The sequence below is a fragment of the Aptenodytes patagonicus genome, chromosome 3, assembly GCF_965638725.1.
Source record: "Aptenodytes patagonicus chromosome 3, bAptPat1.pri.cur, whole genome shotgun sequence".
NCBI classification, from domain to species: domain Eukaryota; kingdom Metazoa; phylum Chordata; class Aves; order Sphenisciformes; family Spheniscidae; genus Aptenodytes; species Aptenodytes patagonicus.
In genome coordinates this window covers 63,775,563-63,787,699 of record NC_134951.1, presented here as the reverse complement: position 1 = coordinate 63,787,699, position 12,137 = coordinate 63,775,563, and the positions used below count along the sequence as shown (strand labels likewise).

Below are 12,137 nucleotides of genomic sequence, written 5' to 3'. Positions count from 1 at the left end.
CTGCAGGATGTTGCTATTCAGCAGGGAGTAATCCCTCAGGCTACAGCAGCGCTTTTTCCTTGCCCTGTGAAAGTTTTCTTATGGACAGAACATTTAATAATCTCTCTCATTCTCTCTCTCTCATGTATTCTCTGCTGTTTAATCAGGTGTGAGTTCACACAGTATTCTCCCCCTTAGCTATGACATGTCCTGATTTATTAACCTCTATTCGCCACTTCTTTTCACGAAACCTTCAGGAACAATTATTATCTTTGAGACCTCCTACCCTTCTGTCAAATTTGGTTGAAATTGACCTACAAGTTCAAATGTCTTTGCGGGCAGCCAGACAGACACGCACAAAAAAATTACACTAGCCTCATTTCCTTAGGAAATCAGGCTAAAATCCAAGCCTGCCACTTTTTCAGATTCTGTCCTACTGCATCTACAGCCTGTGCTCCACTCAGAAATAGCACTTGTTGCTAATGGAAGCTGTCAATGACCCTGCATTGACAAACTGCCACCAAAGTGCTCTTGATGTGATTTATTCCTGCCGCCATTAACTTCACAGCCCACTAGCTGAAAGGAGGTGATGACTTCCAAGACAGACAGGAAAAGACAGGCAGAAATAGCACACAGCAGGAGCAGACTCGGTGATGATGGGTGGAAATAGGTGACAGCCTGCACTCTCACTTCAGGACAGATATAGCACAACAGGGGATTTGAAAGGAAGTAGTTGTAAATGTAAATTGGTAAGACAGGACTAGAGGGTGATTCACAGCGTATGGTCAGGTTCCTGCTTTCCTAGTTGGAAATTCCTCTTCGTTCATTCCTATTTTTCCTCATCCCAGCCTGAATATTATAAGTCTTCATTCAGAGGCCTTACCTTTTTGTAGGGTCTACGTTGGAAAATGCTGCAAGCAGCTCATGGAAGTGCCAAATGGCAAAAGCCTACTAAGAAACAGAAGTGCCATGTTTTCATGCCACGTAACTGTCTAGCCAGGTGTTAGATAGTTAGCTGGCTCCCCCAACCCCTCTTAAAAAAGGTGCCATTTGCAGGGTCACAAGGGACGGATCATGGAGCCAAAACCAATGCTGATTCATCACAACCTCCAAACAACTAGCAGAGGTCCCCTGGCACACTAACTGCTCTTGAAAGCTGTTCCATCCATGTGAAGGGACAGAAAGGCGTGCAGACACTGATGATATCCCTTGTCTATGCGGTCTTACCTCCTGTGGAAGGGGGTTCCCAGGAGCTTAGCACCTGCACTCACACTAGCCTTCTGTTTCATTTAAATTCTCCACGTGATCCTTTCAGAATAACAGGATATAAGAAGGGGAGAGAACTTTCCCTCTCAGTACTAGCATGTCACTCAGACCTGTCATAGCCAAAGACAGACTAGACATATTTTTTATTTGTCTTTTGTATAGGTAGTAATGAAGTGTAGAAAATACATATTGAGCTTTTCTATGTACACGACAAAGAGGAATTATATTTTTTGTCATTAAAACCTAGCTTGCTCTATTTGCTAAATAAAGACTGCAACGGGAAACTAGAAACAACAAAAATGTAAAATATTGTTTAAAAATAATTAAAGTCACAAATAACTTATTAGGAGAACTGTATTTTTGCTGCATATTAACTTTTCAAAAAGAGGTATCAGTAATTTATTGACTACTTGATTCACCCTGCTCTAAACATTCAAATGACAAAAGAGACAAAATAATTATAAAAATCTCAGAAGAGTGACAGAAAAGCTAGAGGAATAATTTAAAAAAAAAAATCTTGCTTCTCAGGAAATGCTTCTTGGAAGCTTTGCACTTTACCATAGAGTGATAAAACAAGCACTAGAAATATGCAAATGCATGGACACAATCTCAGAGGAAGATGCACAGGAATTTCTTCAGTGAGTTTCAGAACACAGGAATGGGTATGAGAAGGGGAGGTAATAAAAAGGTAGAACAGTTCCATGTGATAAATACTTTTGTTTCAGACCTCATATGGTTAAAAGCATGATGCTTGCTTACCTTTCACAGCGTGGTCCCACGTACCCAGCTGGGCATTCATCGCATATTAATCCATGACTTCGGTCAAAATGGCATGTTGGGCTAAAGCTGTGTTGTTGATATTGGGTAAGAAGAGGGACAAGAAAGGAACATAAAGAAAAGACTTTTAGCAGCATAACTCTCTTTCCACTTCAGAGATCATTAATTTGCAAAACAGTGCCCAGGAAAAGTGATCCTGGTCTAGGACTTGGGGCTTAAGTTTGACTCCAGCAAATTGAATTTGGAATGACTCTGCTATTTCTGCGACACAGAATATAGAGTAACGGATGGCAGCATCCCAATAGCCTGTTATTACGGGACTTGAGCCTGCCACCGAGTGGTCTGGATACCATTAAAAAGGCAGGAATGTACAGCTGTTTGTTTGTGCCCCCGAGGGCCTGGCAAAACAATCTATGCCATGATGTGGCCCCTATATAAATCTTTCTGAAGGACAACTGATTTGAAAGCTCAGTTAACTTCGTGTATAACCGGCTGTGAAAGGAACCCAGTGAACAAGAAAGGGGAGGGGCAAAAAGGGAAATATCTGGTGCAGCTTCCCAGAGAGTGCATTTGAGTAAATCGAGTGCCAATGACCTCAAGCAACAGGCCAGACAGGCACGCTGAAGTTTAAGAATAGCCTGCAGAGTAGAAAGTTTTACCTCTTTGCTATGCTCTACTTATTTTTAGCTGTTTTTTTTATAAATAAGGATACCGTAGGCATTTGCAAGCTCCACCTCTCGATGTCTGTGTTTAACTCTGAACTGTGCTCCTTCACTGTTTAGCATTTTGCTTTCCATAATCTTTCTCCCTTAACACACTTTTGTGAGGAAACCTCCTGACACTCTAAAAGACACCGCACAGAAGAAGAGGCAACCTGTTCTTCTATCATTCTGGAATGATTATTAGAGACAGAGACATACGAGCACCTTTATAGGGCCTCATCTAAATAATGTTAATCAATTCTGGTCAACCAAATAGAAAAATAGAAAAAGGAAAAAAAAAGAAAAGAATGGGAGCAAGTGCATAGTGGGGTGACTATTCACAACAGGAAAACAAAGCGCCTATCTGAAAAGAAGACACTAAACTTACCTTTTGTAACCTAGGAAAACAGAAGTTGAGAAGGAATATAATTGCTCTAACAAAGACATCAGAAGGAAGGTATATTCAAGGTAAAAGTTCATGCTACAATAATAACAAATAGACATAATTCAACTTCGGATAAATTAAAGCAGGATATACGATGAAAGTTTCTGGAAAATAATAGGCACGGGGAAGACAGAAAAGCTTAATTAGGATCATGTAACGTGATTACCTGCTGGTGACTGGACCCCACTTCTCAGGAGTCATCCATCCTATGATCTGACCTCAGTTACTCTTTATTCTGTTTCTGTTATAGATTATTTCCATTTATAAATACCCTGTCTGTCACAAGGCAAGTTACCCCACAGACATAAGAGATCAGTAAGAAAAATGTGGGAAGGTCAGGTCCAGTAAACATAGACAGGTATTGGGATTTTCCTCTTTCCCATAAGGATTATGTTTGTGTTATTTAGCAATGTCACTCAATTAAGAATAGAGCAACGAATGCATGAGGAGCCCGTTGAAGAAACAATAATTGTTCATTCTATTTTCAAATGGCAATGAAAGCAATTTTCAACTGAGGCACACATTATCATTGAATCTAATCAGCAGCACCTGACTTATTTCAAATAAGATCCTGCTTGTCAATCCCAACCTCACTCTTTCTAAGAGCTACATGGGAAACTTTGTGGAGATGCTATCACAGCTCATTGTAGCACTGCACAAGATTGACTGCACCACAGTTCCATTAAGAGCTCTGAATTCAACTGCATAAATTTTAGAGATACTAATAATTAAGTACTTATTATTACTAAGCAATAATAATTAATAGCAGAATTTCCATGTTTTAAGGGTTATGCTCAGACCTAGAATCCTTTGATTCTTTCTTTGACTTAATAGTCAGTCCACATCTCAACACTAAACATTAATATATTGAGAAATTCCCATCTGCATACTATACAGGAAATACGTGATAGCAGGGTGAGAAAAGAAGAGTTTATCTTCCTGATTATTTAGAATGTCATTACTCGCTAGTGATAAATGCTAATGAACAGTGTGTATTGATCTGTCAAAACAAGCTTCAAAAAAATCTTAGTCCCTCTTGATTCATCATCACTCTTTTCAGTTTTTACATAAGGTAACGACATTAATACCAGTCAGGACATGGGACAAGTATGAATACACAGTATGGGTATATATGTGATAGATCTATGTTGGGAGACAGAGCTTCCTAAAGGCTTACAAGTATGTTATAGAAAACATCTCTTGGGAATAAGTTGGTGATTTTATTTAATTCTCCAAGAAAATATTAAAATTCTGAGACCAATCCGAATTCCTAGTTCACACGCTACGAGTTTACTTGTGACCTTCCCAGGCTGAGTGAGGTATCTTCTATCTCCCATTTCCAGTGATAAAACATTCCTGTCAGGGTCTTCATTACCCATATTAAATTTATCGCCACTTCAAGAGAAAAGCAGTAATTGTCCCAGACATCTAACATTTGGTAGAAAGAATTATATAGTAGTATGTCTGATAATTTCTATGGGAAAAAAAAACAGTTCATTTGAAACGCCTTAAAGACTAAGAATGTTAGAACAGTTTGTAAGAGTGATGCATTAATGAGAAGAGATAAGACGAAGAAGTATGCATTACATATGCCATTTATAATATGGGTATTGATCTCATTTGCATCATATAAGTACAAATATGGAGATATATGCAAAAAGAGGAAAATATAGCCCAGGATCTAGAAAACAAGCTTAGACAACTTAATTTTAGTTTCCTGATTTGGCCAAGCGTTCTTTTCTGACATATGGCCAGTCACTTATCACTGTTGTGCTTCAAAAGGCAATTTTATGATTGGCTTCAGTGATCACATATGGAAACTGCTGCCATTAGGAAACAGGAGAGGGAATGAGCAGCAGTTAAATCAGCTTAAGTTAACTATAGAACAACACCATCACCAACACAGTTCTAAAATGGATAGGACAGTTCTCTTCCATCTTATGTGGCATTGCAAAGAAAAAGACCCAGGTGTTGTGAAAACAGTGATGGGAACCATTATAAACATCATAAAGAAATAAGACACTGCTATAAAAGAGAAAATTGATTTCTTAATAGAAATATATCTCAGAGGTTCATTACATGGACAATATTCTCAATGCACCAGGAACTTAGTATTAAGCTTAGAGACCTACACATGCCCTGTCATGCCATGTTAGGAATTAAATACTACAGGAATTAAAATCTATACATGGCTATTTATAATCACTTGTACGTAAATTAGTCACTTGTTAGGTTATTCAGAAATAACATGACATATACTACATCTGTACAGTGACATGAGCTTTTTCATGTGAAGGATGTGTGAAGGAATCTGAATTGTTTACATACATTATCCCTAGTATACCAAACTCACTGCCAACTAAGTAAGAAAATAAAACGAGTATTTTAACAGCCTTCAGGTAACACACTAAATCTTTAACAACCTCTTTTTTCCTCATAAACAAATTTAATAATTGGTCTAGAACTGTAAAGTCATGAGAGCTTGAACCTAACAATGAGTTCTACAAAGCTTGAGGATGTTCTTCACAGTTCTGCTTTTGTCCATTTTAGAAATAGGAAGCTATTGCACAATTCTAATGCAGGGCTAAACTTTGTAGGGTTTAGGACTCCCACAGTTTCACAGTTCAAGAACATTTATATTCTGTGTTTGTTTTGTACTTACATTTTTCAAGAAAACTAAATATTAACAAGGGGACTCTCTTGTTCAATTTCAAAAAAGGGAAGTAAAGCAGCCAGAACTCTGATGAATACGTAATAGAGGTCTCCAGGCATTTTGTTAATAAAAACCTAAATTCAATCTATTTGACTTCGTTTGTTGCACATCTGCACAAGATATAAATGTGATAGTGTTTCTCCTGCTTTGTCAGTACAGTGTTCTCAAACAAGAGAAAGAGAATTAATTAACTATGCAAGGAAATATTAAGTATGTGAAAGCAATGAGGATGTCAGAGGAACCATGCCTGAGCAGCAGACGTAATAAACCCATGTATATCTAATAAAACCAACTGAAGAGCTGTGATAACAGGAAGGCAGGCTCCCATTCTACAATCCCCTGGAATTTCTGCTGATAACTGCTTAGATTATTCCTGCCCAGATCAGTGCAATTTTAACAGGACACAATGCCACTGTAGGCAACAGCATTAGCCTGAACTACTTGAGAGCAAAATCTGTTTCATCTGTGCCTTATGTTGGCACACTGCCATTCAGATGATGTTCTCTTCTTTACTTACACCTTGCAGAGCAGGTGGGTAGCCAAGCGTTTTGCCCTGTAAACCTTAAGAAGTACTCTTTATACTCTTAAGTAGTAAAGTGCATTCCATTGACAGAATCTGACTTCTGTTTCGGGAAAAATGGGGTGAAATAGAAGATGCAGGGCTGAAGGGAAAAAAAAAATTACTCCAGTGGATTTATCAGCTCCTATAGCCACTTAAAACTTTTAAGCTGTGTGAAGAGCTTGGGATGGAGCCACCTCTCTGCATAGTTTACAATCTTCCAGTACAATCCTACAATCCTGAAATGCTTATATGGGCTAACAGTGATTCTTTTCAGAAGGGACCCACGTCCAATTTGTGGTGGGAATTTGGGCAAGCATTAGTTACCACTGCAAACGTGTCAGACACATACTCAACAGTTCCTGATCTTCCTGAACAATTATTATATGTGTTGCAGCACAGCAGCTCTTCTGTGTAATCTGGACATGTGCTACTTGCACCAGGGCTCCTTTTCTCTGAAGCCGTACTGGATGGCATAAACCAAATGTGCTAATTCAAACTGATACACATAATTTCCTTTTTTTTTTATATGTACAAGTGTCCTGGTTTCGGCTGGGATGAAATTAATTTCCTTCCTAGTAGCTGGTACAGTGCTGTGTTTTGGATTTAGGATGAGAATAATGTTGATAACACACCGATGTTTTAGCTGTTGCTAAGCAGTGCTTACACTAGGACTTTTCAGCTTCCCACGCTCTACTGACTGAGAAGGCTGGGGGTGCGCAAGAAGCTGGGAGGGGGCCCAGCCAGGACAGCTGACCCAAACCGGCCAAAGGGACATTCCATACCATGTGACGTCATGCTCAGTACATAAACTGGGGGAAAGCTGGCCAGGGGGGCCACTGCTCAGGGACTGGCTGGGCATCGGTTGGTGGGTGGTGAGCAATTGCATTGTGCATCACTTGCTTTGTATATTCTTTTATTATTATTATTACTATTTTACTTTATTTCAATTATTAAACTGTTCTTATCTCAACCCATGAGATTTCTCACTTTTACTCTTCTGATTCTCTCCCCCATCCCACCGGGGGGTGGGAGGGGGGAGTGAGCGAACGGCTGTGTGGTGCTCAGTTGCCGACTGAGGTTAAACCACAAGAAAAGCTAACCAGACAAGATTCAGAACTGTTTTCTTCAACTACATCGCATCAAATGATTTTGGTATTGTTATTTTCCAGGTACTGACTGGGACAAAACCAATTAAAAAATGTTCAAGCCACTTGGTCTCTTAAATTGTAGGTAGTGAGTAGCACAGACAAGCTTTTGTAATGAAGGAAACATTTGTTCTTAGATCAGAGTATTGATTAACTTTTTGCTATTATTTTTATTTAATAAAACAAATTTATAATGATTATTCTGAGATATGCTGACAAAACATTTTCACTTGCAAGATTTAAGGCTGAATTCAGTCTCCAAATGAATCAACATCACTGAATGTTGACTGGAAGAAAAGGAAAATTAAAGGCAAAAGAAATCACTATTTTATCTGATCAACATAAATTGAATTTAAAATCAATTATTAAAAAAACCCACACGTCAAATCGGTAAATTCAGCTTTAAAACTAGAAACAACTACTCCTAAGGAGGACAGAAAAGCAAATGCTAGTTATTGATTCAAAAAGCAGTCATCCACATTCTGTGTTGTTCTCTCTAGCCTAGTCTCATCCAACTTTTGTCTTGATCTTTGCCTCTCAGCAAAGCTAAGCACTCTATAAAATTGTAAAGAGAGAATAAAAGTTTATGTTACAGAATATATTATTTGATTAAAACACAAAGAATCTCAAGTGTGCATGCAAAAGTATAAATTAAGAAGTTATGCAATTTACTAAGTGAAAAAGTGTAATATGCAATAAATATACATCTTACTTGTTAGAAGGTATATTTAGGGGGCAAGCACACAGCTGACAGTCTTCAGCTGTCCCTTTAGTAGGTTCACCATAGAAGCCAGGAAGACATCTATCACAATATGAACCACCTGTGTTGTGTTTGCAGTCCTAAACAGAAGATAAAAAGTACAAATTCGCAATTAAACAACTTACATATGGAAAGTCCTTGAAGGTCATTCACCTAGCTCATCCTCTCAACAGGATTGTAAGAGGTCTGCAACATATATTCTAATTTTCTGCTACTGGTTGAGAACCAGTTCTAGAGGTTAGCTGTCACAATCAGTGCTTCATACGTGTCAGGTATTTGTGGGCTTTTGGATATTTTTTCTCTATGTAAAACTAAAAGAATATTTAACTGCAGACCTTTATCTTTCCATCATACAACAGCCACATTATTGTTTTAGGTTGCTTAAAGAAAACCAACCTTCAGAGCAGCACAAAACAGGTTTAGTATTGCAGTCTTGCAACAGGCCACATTTTGTGACAAAGTTTTCAGATGTTGATCCCAGAAATACAGCCCAGACTACATAATTTATAAAAATGAATTATTACATTTCACATCTAAGTGCATTAGCTCATTTTACAAGGTATATGGCTAGCAGTATACTAAATATATTTGTGAACAGTAGCGAAGCCTGAATTACTTAATTAATACTTGTTTGCTAGCATAGCATCCAGACTCTATTTTATGAGTAGAAACAAGGATGAGTATACTGTATATAGGGCCCTATCCAACAGTTTGTGTTCCTGTATGGGACTGGCTTTCATAATATGAGACAGTTTATCTGAGCATATGAAACATCCAATGTACTACATAAAAATGGCAGCACTACATCTGCACTTTTGTATATAACCTTTGGCCTGATCTCAAATTAAATGATCTTTTGGCAGAATGGGAATTGGTCCACTGAGAATAGGCTTCCCATGATGACTTGTAAGAACCCAGTTTCAAAAAGTAATCACCCCTTCTACTCTTCTTCCCCCTCACCATATAGGATTTAGAAATTCTAAATAATTTGGCAGGATTCGTGATAGGCTCAGCAAATCAGTTTTCTGGCTTAGACTCTTTCCTTTTTTTGCCACATCTTTAGCACACCACACTATTCCTTTCACTGCTATTTGCCACAAGACGCCCAGTGTAGCCCTTTCACAGTGTGAAAACAGAGAAAGCAGGAGAAATGGTTTTGGCTCTTAAATGCCATCTTGATGTGCTTGGGTATAGACTGAAAAAGCATATGGCAACTTGAAAAGGCCACAATGAAAGCCATGAGACAGATTTTATTTAATGGGCTGTGTTCTGATCTGAGTTAGTTGATGGGCCAGATCAAATCTAGAATCTGTTTCACCCAAGCTGCTGCTTAAGAACTCTTGAGGTTTTTTTTTTTTAAAGGTGTAGGTGCTTCCAAACATGATTTAATTTGAAATATTTTTAAGAACACTTTAAAATTGTTTTCTCATTTGCAATAAGTCATGCATATGGTACTGACTGATATTTAAAGAAAATGGCACTATTCTAAGGAACACTGATTTCTTCTTCAGGACTTTCCAGGATTGCAATGATTTGTAGAAAGTTTTTTGTATTGTGCTCTGCATAGTCAGTACCATACATTTGGGCAGCTGAAAAAGCACAACACCCTTTTCAGTCATGAGCACACTGCAGTCAAAAGCATCTGTCTCCAGAAATGCTGTTTGTTGTTTTAAAGGGTGCATTCTTATTGCTTGTATATACAATCAGCATATCTTTGAAATGAAAGCATTAGTCACAATATTACATTTCCACATATTTGGTTGATTGTGAGCTAATACCAATTATTGAGACTCTTAGTCAAACAAAATTATGCCTTTAGAACAATCAGCTGGGTTAAATTCTACTTCATTAGGTCATTTAAGTCCATTTGACTGTTACTTTAAGTGCTGTCATTCAAAAAGAATCTACCGGCCATACTGAAAAAGTAGCTGGGAACATTAGGATATGCTTTTAAAAGAAGATGTGACAAAAATAATTTAAGTGTTTCAAAAGAAAAATCCTTTGCAATTCAACTTTTTAAGGCATCATGTCAAATTATTTGTACCTTTTTTGAAAAATAATGGATTCTTCTTTCGTGCTAAGTTTAGCTTTAAATATCCTCAAACATATCTTAATGTTTTTGAAGACATATCTTAATGTTTTTGAAGAATATGAATGGCTTATATGTCAAGGATGTTATTAAAGTGAGAGGACTATTTAACACACTATTTTAAAGCTATGCATCTCTTACAGAGCGGTATTTGCAGCTTCTGCTTTTTTCAAGTAAAAAACCTGAAACCTTCCATTTTGTAGGAATACAATTCATGTTACAAGGAGCTGACCTTCTTCTCTTTGATGAATTATTTTCTGAAACTCTAATGTCAGTCATTTCCACGTACTGTGTTGAATTCTCCTCAATCCAGATCTCTCTATCTGCTTACTTCCTCACCATGAATCAGTAAGTTTAAAAACAAAAAAAAGAACCCCGCACATACAGTACCAAAATATGAGCATATGTTGCACTGTGTATATGTTAGAGTTCAGCTGAGAAATAATGATCTTGTGTGGTCCTACACTTTTCCCTGAGCCAGTCTGGATTTTGCAGGACTTTGCAGGACAAAGAACAAGGATTATGTAGTACGCAGATGTGACATAATTTGCCTGTTCTCTCCAGTGATGCATTAAACTTTATACTAATTTGCCAAATTTGCAGATCACTTTAAGTACTGAAGTAGATGAGTTACTAGCCCTTCTAAAGATATTATCAATACTCATGAGAAATTTGTATTTTCTTGATATCAATTGGTTGAATCTCAGTTTGAAACTTGTCAAATGTACAGCAGTTGTTTTGAGCATCATCTAGTTTGAGCAATGTCTAATTATACTGAGATTATTTCCTCAAAACATGCTTAAGCCTGTGAAGTCTTAATTTCATGTTCATAGGAACATTTAGTATTTTTTTTTGTGTTGCGAGACTAGGTATAAAGAAGATCATGATCAACTGTCCCTAACCTGCTCAGTACATTAGATACGCTTTCTTTTTATTCCCTTGGAAATATAGTTTGTTCCAACTCATCGATCTATTCCCTTGGAAATACAGTTCGTTCCAACACATTGATCTAGTGGTTTTGGTAAAATCAATGCCTTGTTCCATAGATCCATAGACTTCGTGGCCAGGAACGATTTTATGCCCAAATCTTCAGGCTTTCAAATTCCAGGTACTGGATCTCAAACTAGTTTGAATGCATCAATTTTCTGGACCTCTTTTATCTCCAAACACCATTAAACTTCACTTAGACAACCTGTGAGTAAGCAAGACTGTGAAATTTATTTTTGTCCAAAATTTTATGTACGGCTCAGACCTTGTTGCCCACAGACTTTATTGCTGGTGTCCTGGAGTGTGTTTTCCACCATTTCCTACCGAGCCGGCTCTCCCCCCCTTGGAAGAAACCAAATGAACATCTTTATGCCCAGTATCAGGGAACCCTAAATTCACACTGAAAACCACTCCTGCTTAGCTGCATGTGCAGCTGAGCGTATATGAATATGGAAAGAAACAGTCTGAATAGAAGGCTAGTGATGAAAAGAAAACTTTAATCAGGGAGTATGACTTGAGTCCAAGATAGTGCCTTTGGCACGCTGCTGCCCTTCCTCAGGATATCAGAGACAACCAGGGAAGCTGCTAGTTTAAGCTAGTTAAAAAAAGCCTGGGTGCCTATTTTAGTATATTCCCTAGCCATCTAGACCAGGCAATGGTATTACGTCTTTGGAAGCATGAATATGCTCTTCTGGAATTTTCAAACTACCGTA

General features: G+C 37.8%; 1 protein-coding gene across 3 annotated transcripts in view; it reads right to left on the bottom strand.

Moving 5' to 3' along the window:
- The window catches only part of LAMA2 (laminin subunit alpha 2), a 389,998-nt gene that overhangs the window by 146,966 nt on the left and 230,895 nt on the right, over positions 1-12,137 (bottom strand). For all 3 annotated transcript variants that reach the window (XM_076333575.1, XM_076333576.1, XM_076333577.1), the window contains exons 17-18: positions 8,301-8,428; positions 2,005-2,091 (exon numbers count right to left, since the gene is read on the bottom strand). In XM_076333575.1, coding sequence (XP_076189690.1) covers positions 2,005-2,091; positions 8,301-8,428 — 215 coding nt within the window. The remainder of the gene's footprint in view (positions 1-2,004; positions 2,092-8,300; positions 8,429-12,137) is intronic.